Source organism: Nylanderia fulva, unplaced genomic scaffold (assembly GCF_048542155.1).
Source record: "Nylanderia fulva isolate GAGA-0341 unplaced genomic scaffold, ASM4854215v1 Scaffold10, whole genome shotgun sequence".
Classification (NCBI taxonomy): Eukaryota; Metazoa; Arthropoda; class Insecta; order Hymenoptera; family Formicidae; genus Nylanderia; species Nylanderia fulva.
The window spans coordinates 6,182,614-6,198,495 of NW_028189193.1; the positions used below are offsets into that span (position 1 = coordinate 6,182,614).

At 27.4% G+C, this 15,882-nt stretch overlaps 2 protein-coding genes across 2 annotated transcripts; both read right to left on the bottom strand.

The window, feature by feature from the left end:
* Window positions 1–2,152: 2,152 nt before the first annotated feature.
* On the bottom strand, window positions 2,153–5,885 carry LOC114938494 (uncharacterized). Its single transcript, XM_085481708.1, has 7 exons — window positions 5,832–5,885; window positions 5,499–5,730; window positions 4,689–4,843; window positions 4,224–4,398; window positions 3,628–3,732; window positions 2,383–2,648; window positions 2,153–2,230 (listed from the first exon to the last, which is right to left on the bottom strand). Exons 2-7 carry the CDS (start codon window positions 5,667–5,669, stop codon window positions 2,194–2,196), a joined length of 909 nt encoding a protein of 302 aa, XP_085337834.1. The 5' UTR covers window positions 5,670–5,730; window positions 5,832–5,885; the 3' UTR covers window positions 2,153–2,193.
* Window positions 5,886–10,445: 4,560 nt separating this feature from the next.
* Window positions 10,446–12,975, bottom strand: LOC114938336 (uncharacterized). Its single transcript, XM_029312239.2, has 2 exons — window positions 10,920–12,975; window positions 10,446–10,567 (listed from the first exon to the last, which is right to left on the bottom strand). Exon 1 carries the CDS (start codon window positions 12,665–12,667, stop codon window positions 10,922–10,924), a length of 1,746 nt encoding a protein of 581 aa, XP_029168072.2. The 5' UTR covers window positions 12,668–12,975; the 3' UTR covers window positions 10,446–10,567; window positions 10,920–10,921.
* Window positions 12,976–15,882: the final 2,907 nt, after the last annotated feature.

Below are 15,882 nucleotides of genomic sequence, written 5' to 3' on the forward strand. Positions count from 1 at the left end.
TAAAGTGCACGAGATCTACTGCACCACGTGTGACGTCGTCAACTGAGCACAATGCTTAACTGAATACAAAAAAAAAGAAGAAAAGATAAGAAAATATATATTTCTTTTTCTCTCATTCTAAACTTGTGTATCTCCGATTACTATACCAATCAGAAAATGGCAAAAAAATGGAGAGAGAATATGCATTTTACCAACTTGAATCAGTTATTCGATATCATCTTTCGTTCATTAATTTTTCATTATATTAATCAAGAAAGATTTAAAGCGATTAAAATATTATTTATTCTGTTAATAAAAAAGAGAAAACAGTAATATTTCATCTACGCACGTCTACTCTCATTGGCTGCCAAATAAATTGGAGAAGCAAATTTCACCAATAAGATTTATTCTAAGCATCCGTATAGGGAGTTTTAGAGCAAACACAACGTATTCAGAGAAAACACAAAATATCTATTTTTCCTTTGCATTCTTCGGGTCAGGATAGAATGGTGAATATTCTATGACATTTGTAAAGTCTAGTTAAATTTTTTTATTGATATTATTTTAGCGTTGCTGTTTTTTTTGCATAAAAGTAATTAAAATCTTTGCCCATTTAAATATTTATTTAAAATTAAATTTTAATTAAAAGTTGCCATGTAAAATTTGGTTCGCTAGTAACAATTGTAAATAACTATGACTGACAAAAATGTTATTAAAGAAATTTGTGTTACAAAGCTTTCAAAAGCAACGTATAATCGCTGGTGGTATTACAATTAAAGAAGAAACAAGAAACAACAATGGTATTGTTTTAAATAATAAAGAAATAGGAAAGTAGAAGACAGTAAAGCTCGCTCAATTAATAACGACTAACATTTCTTTCGAAGAGTAATGATAACATTTCTTTCGAAATATAAAGTAAAACAATAGGAAATTACGATAGGAAATGATAACATTTTTTACAAACCTATCGGTTCCCAATATTTTCGATCGATTTTTTTAATAAGAAATATTATACATATATGTGTAGTCATTACGTTACTGTATGTACCCACACACTCCCTTCATACTTGCTGTATATATGCTAATTTCTCTTTATTTATCACTACTTCCTTACCTAATATATACAAAACTATTTTTTATTTTTATTTTTTTTACTTACTAATCTAACACAGCCAATTTATCACAAAATACTTCGCCCCATCATACTATCTTTTTTCTCTCCCTTAAATAAACATTACCTTATATATACCTATATATATATAATTTTTGATATTTATTTATATGTGTAAAATGTATGTACGAATGTTAATAATTACAAAGAAAGTTTATGTAATGTGTGTGTGTGTTGTGTGTATAATAGTGATGAGAATATCAGTGTGTCTATTTTTTTAAGAGAATAGACCTTACATCTCAACAAAATGATAAAATCATTCTCTTATTGTGTATTATAGATATAATGAAAAAGCCTCAATCCGTTTGGTACAACAATCGATGACAACTAATAAATATCGATCTCTAACTATATATAGCTATTATAATAACGATATTATAATATAAATATACAATACATTGTCAAACAGGCAATAAGAGCCAAATCGCGGATGACAGTGCGTTATCCCAACGAAACTAAATTTTTTCGTTAGGATTAAAAACCTGTGCACAAGGCACTAAATTTTACTTGGACACGGCCAAGATTTAAAATTGGAATAATCTCTACAAGAGATTTAATTCCATACATCCCCTGTTTCCCCCTTAAGGAAATAAATGCGAGAGAAAATTTATATTTATATTACAGAACCTTGTTAAATTTTTAATATATTATAATAGTTATAGTAGTAGATTATTATAATAGTCGGAAAAGAATCAAGTATATCCATTTGAATCCTCTCGAACGAAGAACCTGCATTATAAACTTGTAAAAGAGATTTTCCCTTTCTTGTCCGATCTTTCTTCGCTACACAGACTTTGTAAAATCGACATCAACCTTCCACATCATTTTCATTTCGTTTATAGTTCAGAATCTCTAAGGCTTTAGCTGCAGAATCTATTTTTTATGCAGCTGGGTCACTCGATAATTTTATTTTCTTATAGAGTAAGCTTTGTTTTTTAATTTTGTGAATAAATGCGGCATCTTCTGGATAATGTTTACTTAGCATTTCATTTGACACATAATGAGTACCTTCGAATTTACAGAAATATCTTCCAATCTCTGCATTATTGATCCATTCCGAGCATATCGATGTTATAGTGCCTAAAAAATAAAAGTAAAAAATAAATTAGAAAATATATCACACACGCTATGTAATTTAAATAATATAAATAAAAATATTACAAAATATACAAATAAAACTTATAATAAAACTCGTACATTGCGGTATATAACAGAGATCATTATCAACTAACAAAATGTAGTATGGTTGCGAATTCCAATCCCGGATGCCACGTTTCTTTATATATTCGTCTTTAATATAATACGGAATACAATTTACACCAGGAAATCGAAAGCGTTCCATTTGGTATTTGTGATGCCATCCAATTATGACACCAACTAAACTGCTATGTCTTAATCCGTTATTTACACGTAGATGTTTATGTCTAACTATCAATCCAATTGCATATTTTATTTTAGGCGATCTTTTGCACATTACATCCTTTGGACATCCTATTGACTTAAGAAATATATAATAGACGTCTTTCTTATTTTAATTAAATTTAAAATTAATATTATTTATATATATATATATATATAATATTATTAATATATTAATTCTAATATATATTAAAATATATTTCTAATATATTAAAATTGTAATTAATTATAATTAACATAAATATATGTATTGAAATTTCGACCTAACTGGTTTTTTTCGTTGTATTGTCGAACTTTGATAATTAGTGTATTTTTAACGTTTGACTTAAATTGATTTACTTGTCTCCGGTTTAACATTAGTAATTTTACTGCTGTCGAATTAACATCTTGAAAGGTACATTACATTATTTTTATATTATTTTAAATTTCTTCGTTAACAACTTTGTAAATTATTGTTTCATATCTTAATCATTGTATATTTTTATTGTGCAGTTACACTTGAAAAGGACCCGTACCTAAGGGTCGAAACGTAGTGTTTCTAATTAAATTGTACTGGCCAGTTAGGTCAAAATTTCAATAAATTTGTGTGGTTTTGCTCATCACTGGTGGCTTCATTGGTTTTATCGTTATATAAATATATGTAATTATAATATATATTAATATATATATTATAATTACAATTAAATATATTATTATAGCATATAATTTGTTGTTAATATGCACAAGAGAAAAACTCAAATACTCTATTATTATAAAGATAATTAAGATAATTATATCTTACACACACGAAAACATGTGTACATACAACACAAGAGAACAAAAAAAGAATAATCGAATTCGTTTGCTAGAAGAAAAAGTGTCTATAGAACATAACGCATTACCAACGTATAAAACCAAAATGAAACTAAAATATACTATAGAGATTTCGAGATCATGCTTATATATATTGCTAACATAATTAATATAATATATGTATAATTATATATTAATTTGCTGCATGTAATAATAAACTGTCTTTAATAGGTAATATGTATAATAAATAGATGCAATTGTCTTACCACATCATAATTTCTTATTGATGATGATATACCACAAAAGTCTGAAGATCCTTCCATCGGCCACAAAGAATAATAACCCAGAATTCTTATTAACGCTTCAATTATCTTTATAAAAAAAATTAATAATAAATCAAGCACAAAATTATCCGCAATTATTCCAATTTTTTAAATTATTGAAATATTAAAGTAGCTATAATATGTAGTTTTACATCTTTCTCTTTCGTAAAATTTTACTTATAAAATTGTATATAATATAAACGTATAATTTTTACGGTCTAGAAAGGAAGAGCAGTTTTCTACAGTCTTTTATAGTTTTATGTGCTGAATCCGCAAGCTAAAATGATCGATCACGTCAAGTTTTTGAGAAAAATGAAGTTAAAACTCCCGAAAAATTCATTTTTCATCATTTTTGAGTTTTGAATTTCAACTTAAAATTTTTATTTCAAATCTCCGAGAAAGATTGTGCTGAAAACCTGACGCGATAAGTCATTTTATGTCTTGCAGGTTTGGATTCAACATACAAAAGACTATAGGAAACTGCTCTTTTTTCCAGATCGCAGAAAAAAGTAAAATTAAGCAGATTTATAATTACTTACTATTTCTAAAGATAATCCCCTCGGATTAGACATTATCTGACATTTTTCTATAATTAATGTTGAATGAATCTCTTCTAGATCTTGAATTTCTAAATCTTGATCAATAATATCCAGGTTAATTTCATCGTGCTTGCACTTAATGATGAAACATTCTTTATTTTCTATATAGTCCTCACTGTATAATAAATAATAAATAAACATGGTTATGTGTATGTATATATTGTTTTAATACTAATATTTTTAATGATAATCTATTATAACGTAATAAAAACTTATTATTATAATTAATAATTTATTATAATTAATATAAACCTATTATAAATTTTAATCTTAATAAATAACCTATTATATTAATATGTCAATATTTATATAAACTATGTAATTGGTAATATAAATATTAATAAATTAAAAATTCAAACCTTTTACATCAAGTTAAGTTTAAATTTTTTGTACTACTTAAATTACCTTGTACCTATATCTTTCCAAGTTAAATGAATATCTTCAAAAGAAAATAACGAATAGTGTGTTGATATTTCAAAATATAAGCCTAATCTTCTCGCTACACACGTATATATTATCATCGAAATCATGCGTTTATAATCTCGCTCTCTATCTTCAATCTGTAATTATTATGCAATAAGTATTAATATATAATAAACATAATTATAATCTTAATATAATAAAGAATAATATATATATATATATATATATAAAGGTAAAAATCTTCTCTCGACCGTACTGGCAAATATTATTTATTCAATCACAACGTTTCGACCCTTCTTTGAGTCCTTATCAAGTAATTTGTAAAATTAAAAATAAAATTATAATTATAATTTTTAATTTAACAAATCACTTGATAAGGACTCAAAGAAGGGTCGAAACGTTGTGATTGAATAAATAATATTTGCCAGTACGGTCGAGAGAAGATTTTTACCTCTTTTAAATTCTGTCTGGCGATTCTCAAATATCTACGCTTTTATTTAATTATATATATATATATATAATATTTATGTGATAGCTTTGTATAATTATATTTATAGTAGATAATAAAAAATAACATACTTTGTAGCAGTACAAATCAAACATATCTATTTCATTTAATTTAATCCATAGATAATATAATTTATTGGAATTAAAATTTAATATAATGTTATTTAATATATTCTTAATCAATTTCGCTTCATTTTCGTTCCAATAATTCCTATCAATATTATTATTTTTCCAAAAAAAAAATTGGTTAGATGATAACAAAAATATTGGATGCGTAGGATTTACATTTTTCAGGACCTTTAATACTTCTTGCACGATATTGTCTATAAATTGATCTGTATGCAAGAAAAAAAATTTCTCTGGATGATACCATTCTAATATTATAACAATGATATCTTCTAAACGTTGCAATTGTTTGTGTTGTCTCATAAAATTTCGCAATCTTGATTTTAACATATTTCGATTCAAGTATTGAAATAATTGTATACTGTAATATCTTTCTGTCAAATTGGATTGCCTGAAAAAAAATTTATTATGCGATTAATGTATTCAATAATATATCAAATAATTAATTTAATAATATACCAATGTTATTTTGAAATATATATTTAGGCATACCATAAATCTTGTTTATATATGAGTCTAATAAGCTCATCAGCCAAAAAGAAAAAATTCATATACTGATTTTTCATATCCAAATAGATCAAATGATCAAGATCTTCTATAAAAATATTTTGGTTTTCATATCGGTCATTACAATAGTAGTATTTCTCAGACATAGAAGACACATATTGCCTAATATTTCTTGAAAATTCTATACCTTTTTGTACGTCTTTCAAAGTAAAGTAATCATTAATATTATTATCATTATTCATATCAAGGTTATTTTTATTAATATTAATGTCCTTTTTAGTGATCATATTATAATTCACATTTGCATGAGGCCATCTAAAATTATATAAAACCGAAAATATTTTATAACCAATTTTCGAAAAGCATCAAAAATATTGTATAACACCGCATATTATTATAATTAAAATGGAATAAATATATTAATAAATAAATAATTAATTAATAAATTGAAGATAATCCTCTCCCTTTTTCTTAAAATGTTATAAATGTGAATGAGAAAATATATGTGAAAAACCTATAATTAATTATAACAATAATAGTAATAATTTTTAAAGATTATAGTTTTTTTTATTAACACACACACATTCTGGTTTTAACTTGTTCTCAGAACGCACACACACACGCGCGCGCAATTAAATTTTATAATTACTAAAATTTTAATAAAGCTCTCGTGTGATAAATATATTTTAAATTTAAACGACAAATATAAGAATCAAACGCGGATATTAAAAAGTAAATAAATCTCAATTCAAAATAGTTAACCAGTGACACGTGGTAAAGATCATTCACTCGAATCGTCATGTTCTGCTAATTGCAATTTTCAAAAATTCGGCATGATCGCTAACAATAAACATCCATTCAATTTTATATGAATATTACGCTATTTATATATCAGCTGATACGTATCTTTCCAATTCTTTTGAATATAAGATTATAGTGTCCACACAATACAACGTGAAGTTTTGAAGATATCTTATAAACTTCTTGAAGACATTATAAAATAATAATAACGTTTAAATGTTTAATTATAAAATCATGTCTAAAGACATCTTAATGTCTTTAAGATTTCTTATACGCTAATTTTAGACGTTGTATTGCCTGGGTGTCGTGGGGATGTCAAACTTGCATGATGCTGACAATAACGCCGAAGCAATTTGTTCAGAATATAGTTTTGCTTAAATAGAAATTCTTTTTTATACGACGTGTTAATCAAATAAAATAACAATAAAAGTCTTACCTTTGTTTAAACTTTATCGGCCAGAGAGTGATGCAGTCGATTGCACATCGAAATTGTTTGCATGTAGATCGAAAATTTACGATGTCCTGGATACTAATACTCTCGTATTGCAAAATTGTATAAATTATTTCAAAAGGCAAATTTATTATTGTAGACATCATTTTTAATAAAACGATATTCTACTGACTAACTCAGTTGAATTAGAAAGCTTAAGTAAGTAGCACCACGTGCTTCTTTCTTTATATACCAGGGATGGAGTTTTCCATTGCGGGGGAAATTGACTGAGAAAGGGAATCCTACCCCTACCTTATCCAAGTAGATATTATATAGTTTATGCTCCATCTCTATATTCCTATATCTATGGCTTTTCCAAAAATACCACATTTACAAATGGTGTATGAGCTTTTATAGCTCCAGCTAAACTAGAAGAAGAAGAAGAAGAAATATCACTTTTCTTTTAGTAAAAGGAATTTGCTTCTTTGTGATTTGTTGCTCATTTTTCTTTTATTTTTACCGCTTCGAATGGAAACACGCAACAAACGGCAACTTTTGTTACTGAAAACAGAAAGGCGTCCTCACTAGACAACGTGCAACAGTTTACTGATGTTTCATGTTTCTTATAAAAGTTCCTAGTTGTTGCCAATAGTTTTTTACTAGAAAATACTAGAAGATGTCGTCTGTCGAGGAATATTATTATAGGAAGAAGTACAAACTCAGCCGGGGGAAAAACTCGGAATTATAGATGTTACATTAAATTGATAGCATATTTCTCAGATATAGGAGAGTGCTAATCATATATAATCGAAAAAAAGATGAGTAACGGAAATTATAAAATATTAATAATAATAATTATTAAATAATAATCATTTAATATTATTTAATAATAATTATTAAAAAATATTAATAAAAAATATATTAATTCAAATGTGTGCACCGTACATATAATTCAAAATATTATATCGAACGTAAATATAGGGAGCATTTAAAATATGTTTTATATTAACAATATTTAATTTTTATAAGATCATTATTATTGTTATTACACAGAATGTAAAATATATATTTACTAAATAAAAATAAAACTAAAAAATTGAATAAATTGTATATTTTTCTTACTTTATATTTGGCAAAATTAAAAAAAATTTTTTCTTCCTAAATTAAGCAATTACGACAATAACAGCAATATTATAATCAATTTTCGTTTATTCTCCAATTTCCAATTTATCACATAATTTGTAATAAAAAAAATTTAGTCTAACAATAAGTAGCGCTATCTAAATAGCTTTCGCAATAATCAAATATCAAAGTATTAATTAAATAATAAAAATGTTATAAAGTTCTTATATGTAAGTTATTCTATAAATCCTTCAGCATATTAAAGAAAGTTTGATAATTTTAGATAAATTTTACACAGTTCTTTACATAAAGAAGAAACTAAACTGTGACATGAAAATAAGTGATCGAAACTTAGCGAAATTATTAAATCATCTTATTGTAAAGAAACAACAAAATTACAAGGCTACATCAGGGAAATACATTGTTTATTAGCTCAGACAATTATTATTTCAAAATTACAGAATAATATAAGCGTAATGTGTTTTTATTGATGATCGACATATTATATTTCACAGCTTGACATCATGCTCTTATTTACAATTTTTCTGTTCATCTTATTGCTGGCTTTCTTTCCGTTTATATTGAAATAAAACAAAACATAATTTAACAAAACTTAATAAAACAATATATGCAATTTTAATTATATATATTAATAGCACACATTGAAAACATTAATCCACGTTCCACATCATGAAATAGATGAAGCAATATTACACGAGACTTTCGACTAATGTTTCATTTTTCGATTGACATCGATCAAATAAATAATATAAAAGTGTGTATGTGTGTGTGTGTGTGTGTGCGTGCGTGCATATTTATAAATAATTTTTTAACATTTATAATACAATTTATTTTAAACATCTTAACAATTTAAATGCATCATCTTCCATTATCCATACTATTAGGCGGCCTTATTTTGCAAACTGGTTCACCTGATGAATACATCGTCTGAAAAGTTAATAAAATTAACACTTTTTTATATTACTTAATTTAGATTAAATGTAGTTATTGATTAAATATAATTATAATTAATAAGAGAGAATGGAGGAGAGAGAGATATATTACATGTATATTAATTTGTCGCGTGTAATTAATAAATAATTCTTAAATGTATATAAAGTCAGAAAATTTTGTTATATTTATTTAACGTAATTTGATAAGAACTGTTTAATAATAATTTCAACTAAAATCTTTACGACATTATAGATGAATACAATATGATTCAAAATTATTGAAGGTTGCTGCATATTCATCTAAAATTTACCTCTGAGCATATTTTTTCTTCTAAACTAAAATGGAACTAAAATTTCCAATGTTTTTGATAGTAACATTCTCGTTTTCCAGAATTATCAAAAGCATCTTGATAGGCAAATCCATTATTGTAGCCATTATTATTGCAAAGAAAATATAGCAAAACAAAAAACTGTTTTAGTCGGTTTTAACAAATTGGTTGATATTTTATGCACCACTTTCGTTGATAGAATGCACGAAGTTCATTGCACTCTATGGACAGTAGAAGACCGAAAACCATTAATCACGATTACCTGTGTGAATTTGGCACCGACTTTAAGCAAAAAGATTTTTGAAATACGCATTTGATTAAGATTTATTTGTACCCGTTTGTATCGGCTGTCTTTAATTTCGTTTATACCTCAAAGGGTTAAATAATATTAGAGGGATAAAAAATGGTCAGCATTTAACTTTAAAATATTTTAATTTTATTAAAGCTATTCGATAAAGAATCGTTTGTACCTGTTTGTACCACTTTTTTTATTTCGTTTTTACCCCAATGAGGGTGGAAATACAGAATATTAAAAATTCGCGTAAGGGGTAATTTTGCCATTTTTAAAGATATTCGAAATCTGAAAGCAGATACTGCTTCGTAATCGTTTGTACCCGTTTGTACCGCTTTTCGTTTCGTTTTTACTCCAACGGGGGTGGAAATACGGAATATTAAAAAGTCGCGTAAGGTATAACTTTGCCATTTTAAAAACTATTTGAAATTTGAAAGCAAGAACTGCTTCCGTAAAAATGATAATAAGTTATTAATATATATTTACATTAAGGTTTTTCGCCAGATTTGATATTAAAATAATATTTAATTAATAAAATTATATTTAATTACTCAAAGGGGTAACACCACTCTAGCGGTCGAAAAAAAGACCTAACTTTGACAATTTTTTTTGAGAATATAATAAAAGGAATGGGAATTTTTCTTGAGAAGGTTTATTGAGCATATATTTAAGTATAGAAAAAAATTTTTTTATTATTTTTTTTATACAAAATGGCGACGAGAGAGACAATCTTCAAAATGACGTTTTTAAAAAACGCTTCCATTAGCGAACCAATTTCTCGTGAACTATAAGACCTAGAATAAAAAACCAAAAAAATTTTAAATCTACATACTATTGCCTATAGAAGTACGTAGGGATTTTTTATTTTATCAAATTTTGCAGAAACGGTGCACTTTTGAAAAAAAAATTCAATTTTATGCCAAAAAATAAGCAGTAAATTGTTTATAAAATAAAAAGTTTACATCGAATCGAAAAACCCCTACGTACTTCTATAAAGGATGTAATTGTGAAGCTACTGTCAAATTTTCAAACTGATCCATGCAACCGTGTTGAAGTAATGTGTTCGCTAAGATTGAAAAAAGTGGTTTCGAGAAAAACGCGTTTAAAGTTTCACGAGCACTTAAAATGCTTGAAATTTATGTTTACCTTTAATCAGCGATGCCTGCACCATACATTTGGCCATCCAGATTAATACTCGCCTCTTCTTCTTCCTTCCTGGATGATTTTAAAAGCAATCGGGCCTCTTTTGCAGCATTAGTCAGCGATCGCTCCGAATACTTGATGCGGCGCTCGTCCGTTTCGACGCAGAAATTGTAGCAATTCGTCCCAATTTTCATGCCTAAATTTTGCATGAGCCTCATAACACTTGATAGGCCATCATTATATATACCTACAGCGATATATATGGCAGTATCAAGCACATGCTTGCCACTGGAGGTCGATTTCGGAGCCATTGACCAAACTGTCGAATTGAAACTCTCGTTGCTATTTTGAGTATAGCCGCCGATGCAACGAGTAAGCAGATCGTCGTTGCTTAATTCTTTATAAATTGGTAGAATTGCTTCAAAAACTGAAGTCGAGAGAGGTGGTTTATGCTTGTAATCGACATTACCAATGGCCTGTGCTTTTTGCCATGAACACCACGAATTTTCTCCGGACGGGCATTTCTCGTGCTGCGGTTTTTCGTCGGTTGATATTTTATGGAATAGCGTCGCATAAATTTCATTCCGCATTTTTTCTACGGAATCATGATTGCGGCGTATAGCTAATCCATAATAAATTGACAACTCGTCGATCAATTTACCTGTCAACTTGCCTTTTCCTCCGAGTCCTTTTGTATTTTTTTTTAAATTGCGAAGGCGAGTACCCATTCGCTTTTGTACGTGGTCGATGCACTCTTTCTTCATAACTGTGAAATCAGCATAAGGCTCTGAATCCATGATACCTTTAAAAGTTTTAGAATCTCCGTCCCCCACGTAATTTGCATATTTTAAATTGTGCAAAGAATTTGAGCGCTGGAACATTTCTATGACGGCGTCCACCTCCATCTTTCCGGCGGAGCCCTCGTGGTTAGCTTGGCATTCGTTTTCATGCGTTTCGATCCATTCCTTGTACTTCTCAGTGTCTTCTTGTTTCTCCCAAAATTCACAAGATTTACAATATTTTGATTTTATAACAACATCAACCACTTTGCCGCTAAGCCATCCAATAAGCGATACGAATCCGAAAAGTGACGAAAAACCCCGCTTTCTCCACAAACCATCACCAGATACAGTAATACCATCTGTATTCTCTTTCTCATCACTTTTTTTCTTCTCTTCCTGAGCTGCAGTTTTCATACTGAGCTGACAAACCGCCTCTGCTCCAATAGCGATTCTTTTAACGACTCTGTCGTAGAATGATTGAAAAATTGGTCGCGGGAGATCCATAAACGCGCAAAATTTCATTATTCCATTTAGTCCTACTCCGAGTAGCCGCATAGCAAGTACAATTCGACGATTAATCTCGTATCCTTTTTCAATAAATGGAGAACTAGGAATATAAATTTTGTCACATTTTTGACTCGAAATCACAATTTTAAAACCCAAGCCACGCTTTGCAGATTCGGTGAATGTCACTTCAGATTTGCATTTTTTACAGACAACAGCTTGCGATATAGCGGAGAAAACGGCTAAAAAGTTTAAAATTCGGTATCCAAATCCTTCTTCTACTTCAAATTCTTCAAGATCTATTTCTGATAATTTGCGAGCCGATGTGCCAGCCTTCTCGAGATCCGGCATCTCCAATTCGTAACGGTTCAACGGTCGCCGCTTTGAAATTCTCGGTCTCTTCGAATCGTTAGCACTCCCCATTGAGCCTTTCTTCTCCTTATATATTTTTCTTTTATTACTCATCTTGTTAAGCACTCAGAAACAACTAAATGTATGTATAGAAAACAGAGAAAGCAATGAAAAAATCAAAAATGTGCGTGTGCTTGGCGTCACATTGCCAGCTGTACTGAAATACAAGTTTATTTTGGCAGTAGCGTACCCTGGTGATCTTTTGAGTAACTCAAGCATCTTCTGCACTATAAATAACAGGGCCACTTATTATCCTGAAAGGTAAAACAGGATGACAAAAGCGATGAATCCGAACGCGCCGCGTTAAGGCTCAAGCGGCGCTCCGAGGCGCTGCGGAAAAATCGTTGGTAGAGGCTTTTAAAAAATTTTTTTTACTATAAAACCAAGTGCATGTTATTTTTATGATGTTAAAGCATTGTTTAAAGCAAAAAAAAAAAAATTGATTTTTTCAAAATCCTAGATTGGTGTTACCCCTTAGCTTTCGTACTACATTATCACACGCGCGTTTGTCATTGTCGTAAAGTCGTAAACAAGAAATTAATCTAAAATTAATAATTTAAATTATTAATAAATTAATAATCTAATAAATATAAATTCATATAGTATAAAATTGTTGCTTTAGAAAGAAGCCATATTACTATAATTCAATATTATATTAATAATATTTTGTCATCTTTTTTTGGAAGTACGATCGGTTGTATAATTTAAGTTTTATAATAAAAATAATTACTTTTAAATATATTTATAAGCTTTTACTTTTTACAAAAATGTAAATTTTATCATCATATTATATTTGAAACATGGACATATCAATTAATATATATATAAATTTATATATATATATATATATATAAATTTATATATATATATATATATATATATATATATTATATATATATAACCATATCTATATATATATATATATATATATATATATATATATATAAGTTTATGGTTTTTCTCAAATATTTAGTTTGTCCCAGTGTAACGCTAGTCGATTCACGTAAATTTTTATTATACTATATAATATAATTTTTAATAAATATATATAATAATAGATTATAATACTTTTGAGTATTGACGTGAAACATTTTATGCATATAATACGAACACGAGACAATATAAATAAAAACAATTTTAAAGATATAATTATATATTTACCTGGATTGTCAAACCAAATGTGCTCATTCTGGAAAAAGAACGTATTTATCGTGTGTTGATGTTACAACATGTAAACCCAATCTATTTGCAACGCAAATATGTATTGTCAATTACAACATTTGTCTATAACGTAATATATCTTTTCCAGTCTGTCGAAGAACAATAAGTGTAAAAATATAATAAATAGGATTATAATAGAGAATTACTATTATAATTATGATAGTTTTAAAAAATTCGAATTCATTATAGATAATAAAAAACATGATATGTATAAAAATTGACGTACCAGTGGTCGATAAAACGATTCCGTTTTTATCTGATTCGATTCCGTCCATGATTCATAGAAATCAAAGCTTACAATAATTTTGTCGAATGCATACTTAATTGACTTTGCGTGCATTTCACTCCAATAATTCTTATCAATATACTCAATTCTCCAAATCGAGAATTGTTGAGGTTGTATAGACAAAATCGGATGCTGAAGATAATTATCTTTCAAATACTTTAATACTTGCACGATATTGTCTTCTATATTTACGTCATCAAATTCAATGCCCATTCTTTCTTTACAAAGTACTACTGCAGTAGGCCATCTAAAATTTAAAACACAAAATACTTTTAAAAATGATCAAAAATCATAATAAAAAATTTAAACTCATCATTCCATATTATATATTCAAATCAAGTTGAAGAAACTGTCTATGTTCAATGATTCTTGGATTCTGGAAATTCTAAAATGTTAATAGGGTCTGTAAAAAATGCAAAACGTTTGCGCTAAATACTCCTTTACAATATATACATATTTACAAAAACATATACACAGACTATATATTTTAATTTGTCTAATACAGTGTTTTTTTGCGACACACTGATATTTTATGTTCGATGCAATGTTGTAAAAAGTACTAAATATAATAAAAAAATTTGTATTGTATTTTGTTACTACAGCATATTACTTTTAAGTATCATAATTTTCTTATATACAAATAAATATATTATTTTAATACATATCTTTCAATATCAAGTACATATATAAAAAAAAAATTGTTTTAGTGAGTTCTCCTTTAAAAATTATTAACAAATCGATTATTGACCTACAGTATTTATTCAGAAATTACATTTAAAATTCACACTTTTGTAAATTAATTTTTACATTCTCAAATCTGCTAGCATACTGATCTTTCCTTCCTAAATGAATTAAATGATTTCTTAATTTTAGAAATGTTTCTACTAATAAAGTTATTTCTGTTCTCAATTGCAATCGGTAGTTCGATACTTTAGTAGTTTTTAGATGCTTAAGCATGGGCAACCAATACACAAAAAAATTAAAATATATTCACTTAAATTAGAAAGGAAATATATGAAAATGTAATAAATAATCAACAAATAATGCTAATTATATAAATGCAATTAGTAAATGAATGTTGTAACTCAATAATCTGCACAACAATATTTTTATAAATTTAATTGATAATAATGTAGAATATTTAACGCGTTTGACTAATATTTCTCTTCCAAATAAAATGTATACTCTTTTCGTATAAAATAATTACTTTCTGAGTTTCCGCGTTTGTCTTTGAATTATTCTTATACTAAAAATTACCTCATTAACAATTATTTTATTATTTTTATAACTGCACGCAGTTATCTATAATATATAACAAAAAAACATTCTTAGTATTACAAGAATGTATTCTTAAAATTATTGTTATATAATAAAAAAGTTGATTTATAAGAAATTAATTTTTATACAACTTATAAATTTTGATCAACTTATAAAACCTGAACAAATTTTTTATTTTATTTATTGCAGCTATAATCTCGGGAGACAAATCCTTTATCGTAACCATTATATATACGAAAAAAATATATATAACAAACACACGTACAATATAGAAACAACTTGCAGTTTTAATCTTAACACATCGAATAATATTCTAATGCACCAATTCCGTTTTGTAGAGAACACAAGACTTACTACATCGTGGACAACCGTAGACCTGGAATGTCCAAATGCTTCCGGGAAGGGTGGAGGAAACAAAGAAATAATGATATATTATACAGAGTGTACCAAACTTAACGTGTCACACATTAATGGGAGATTCTTG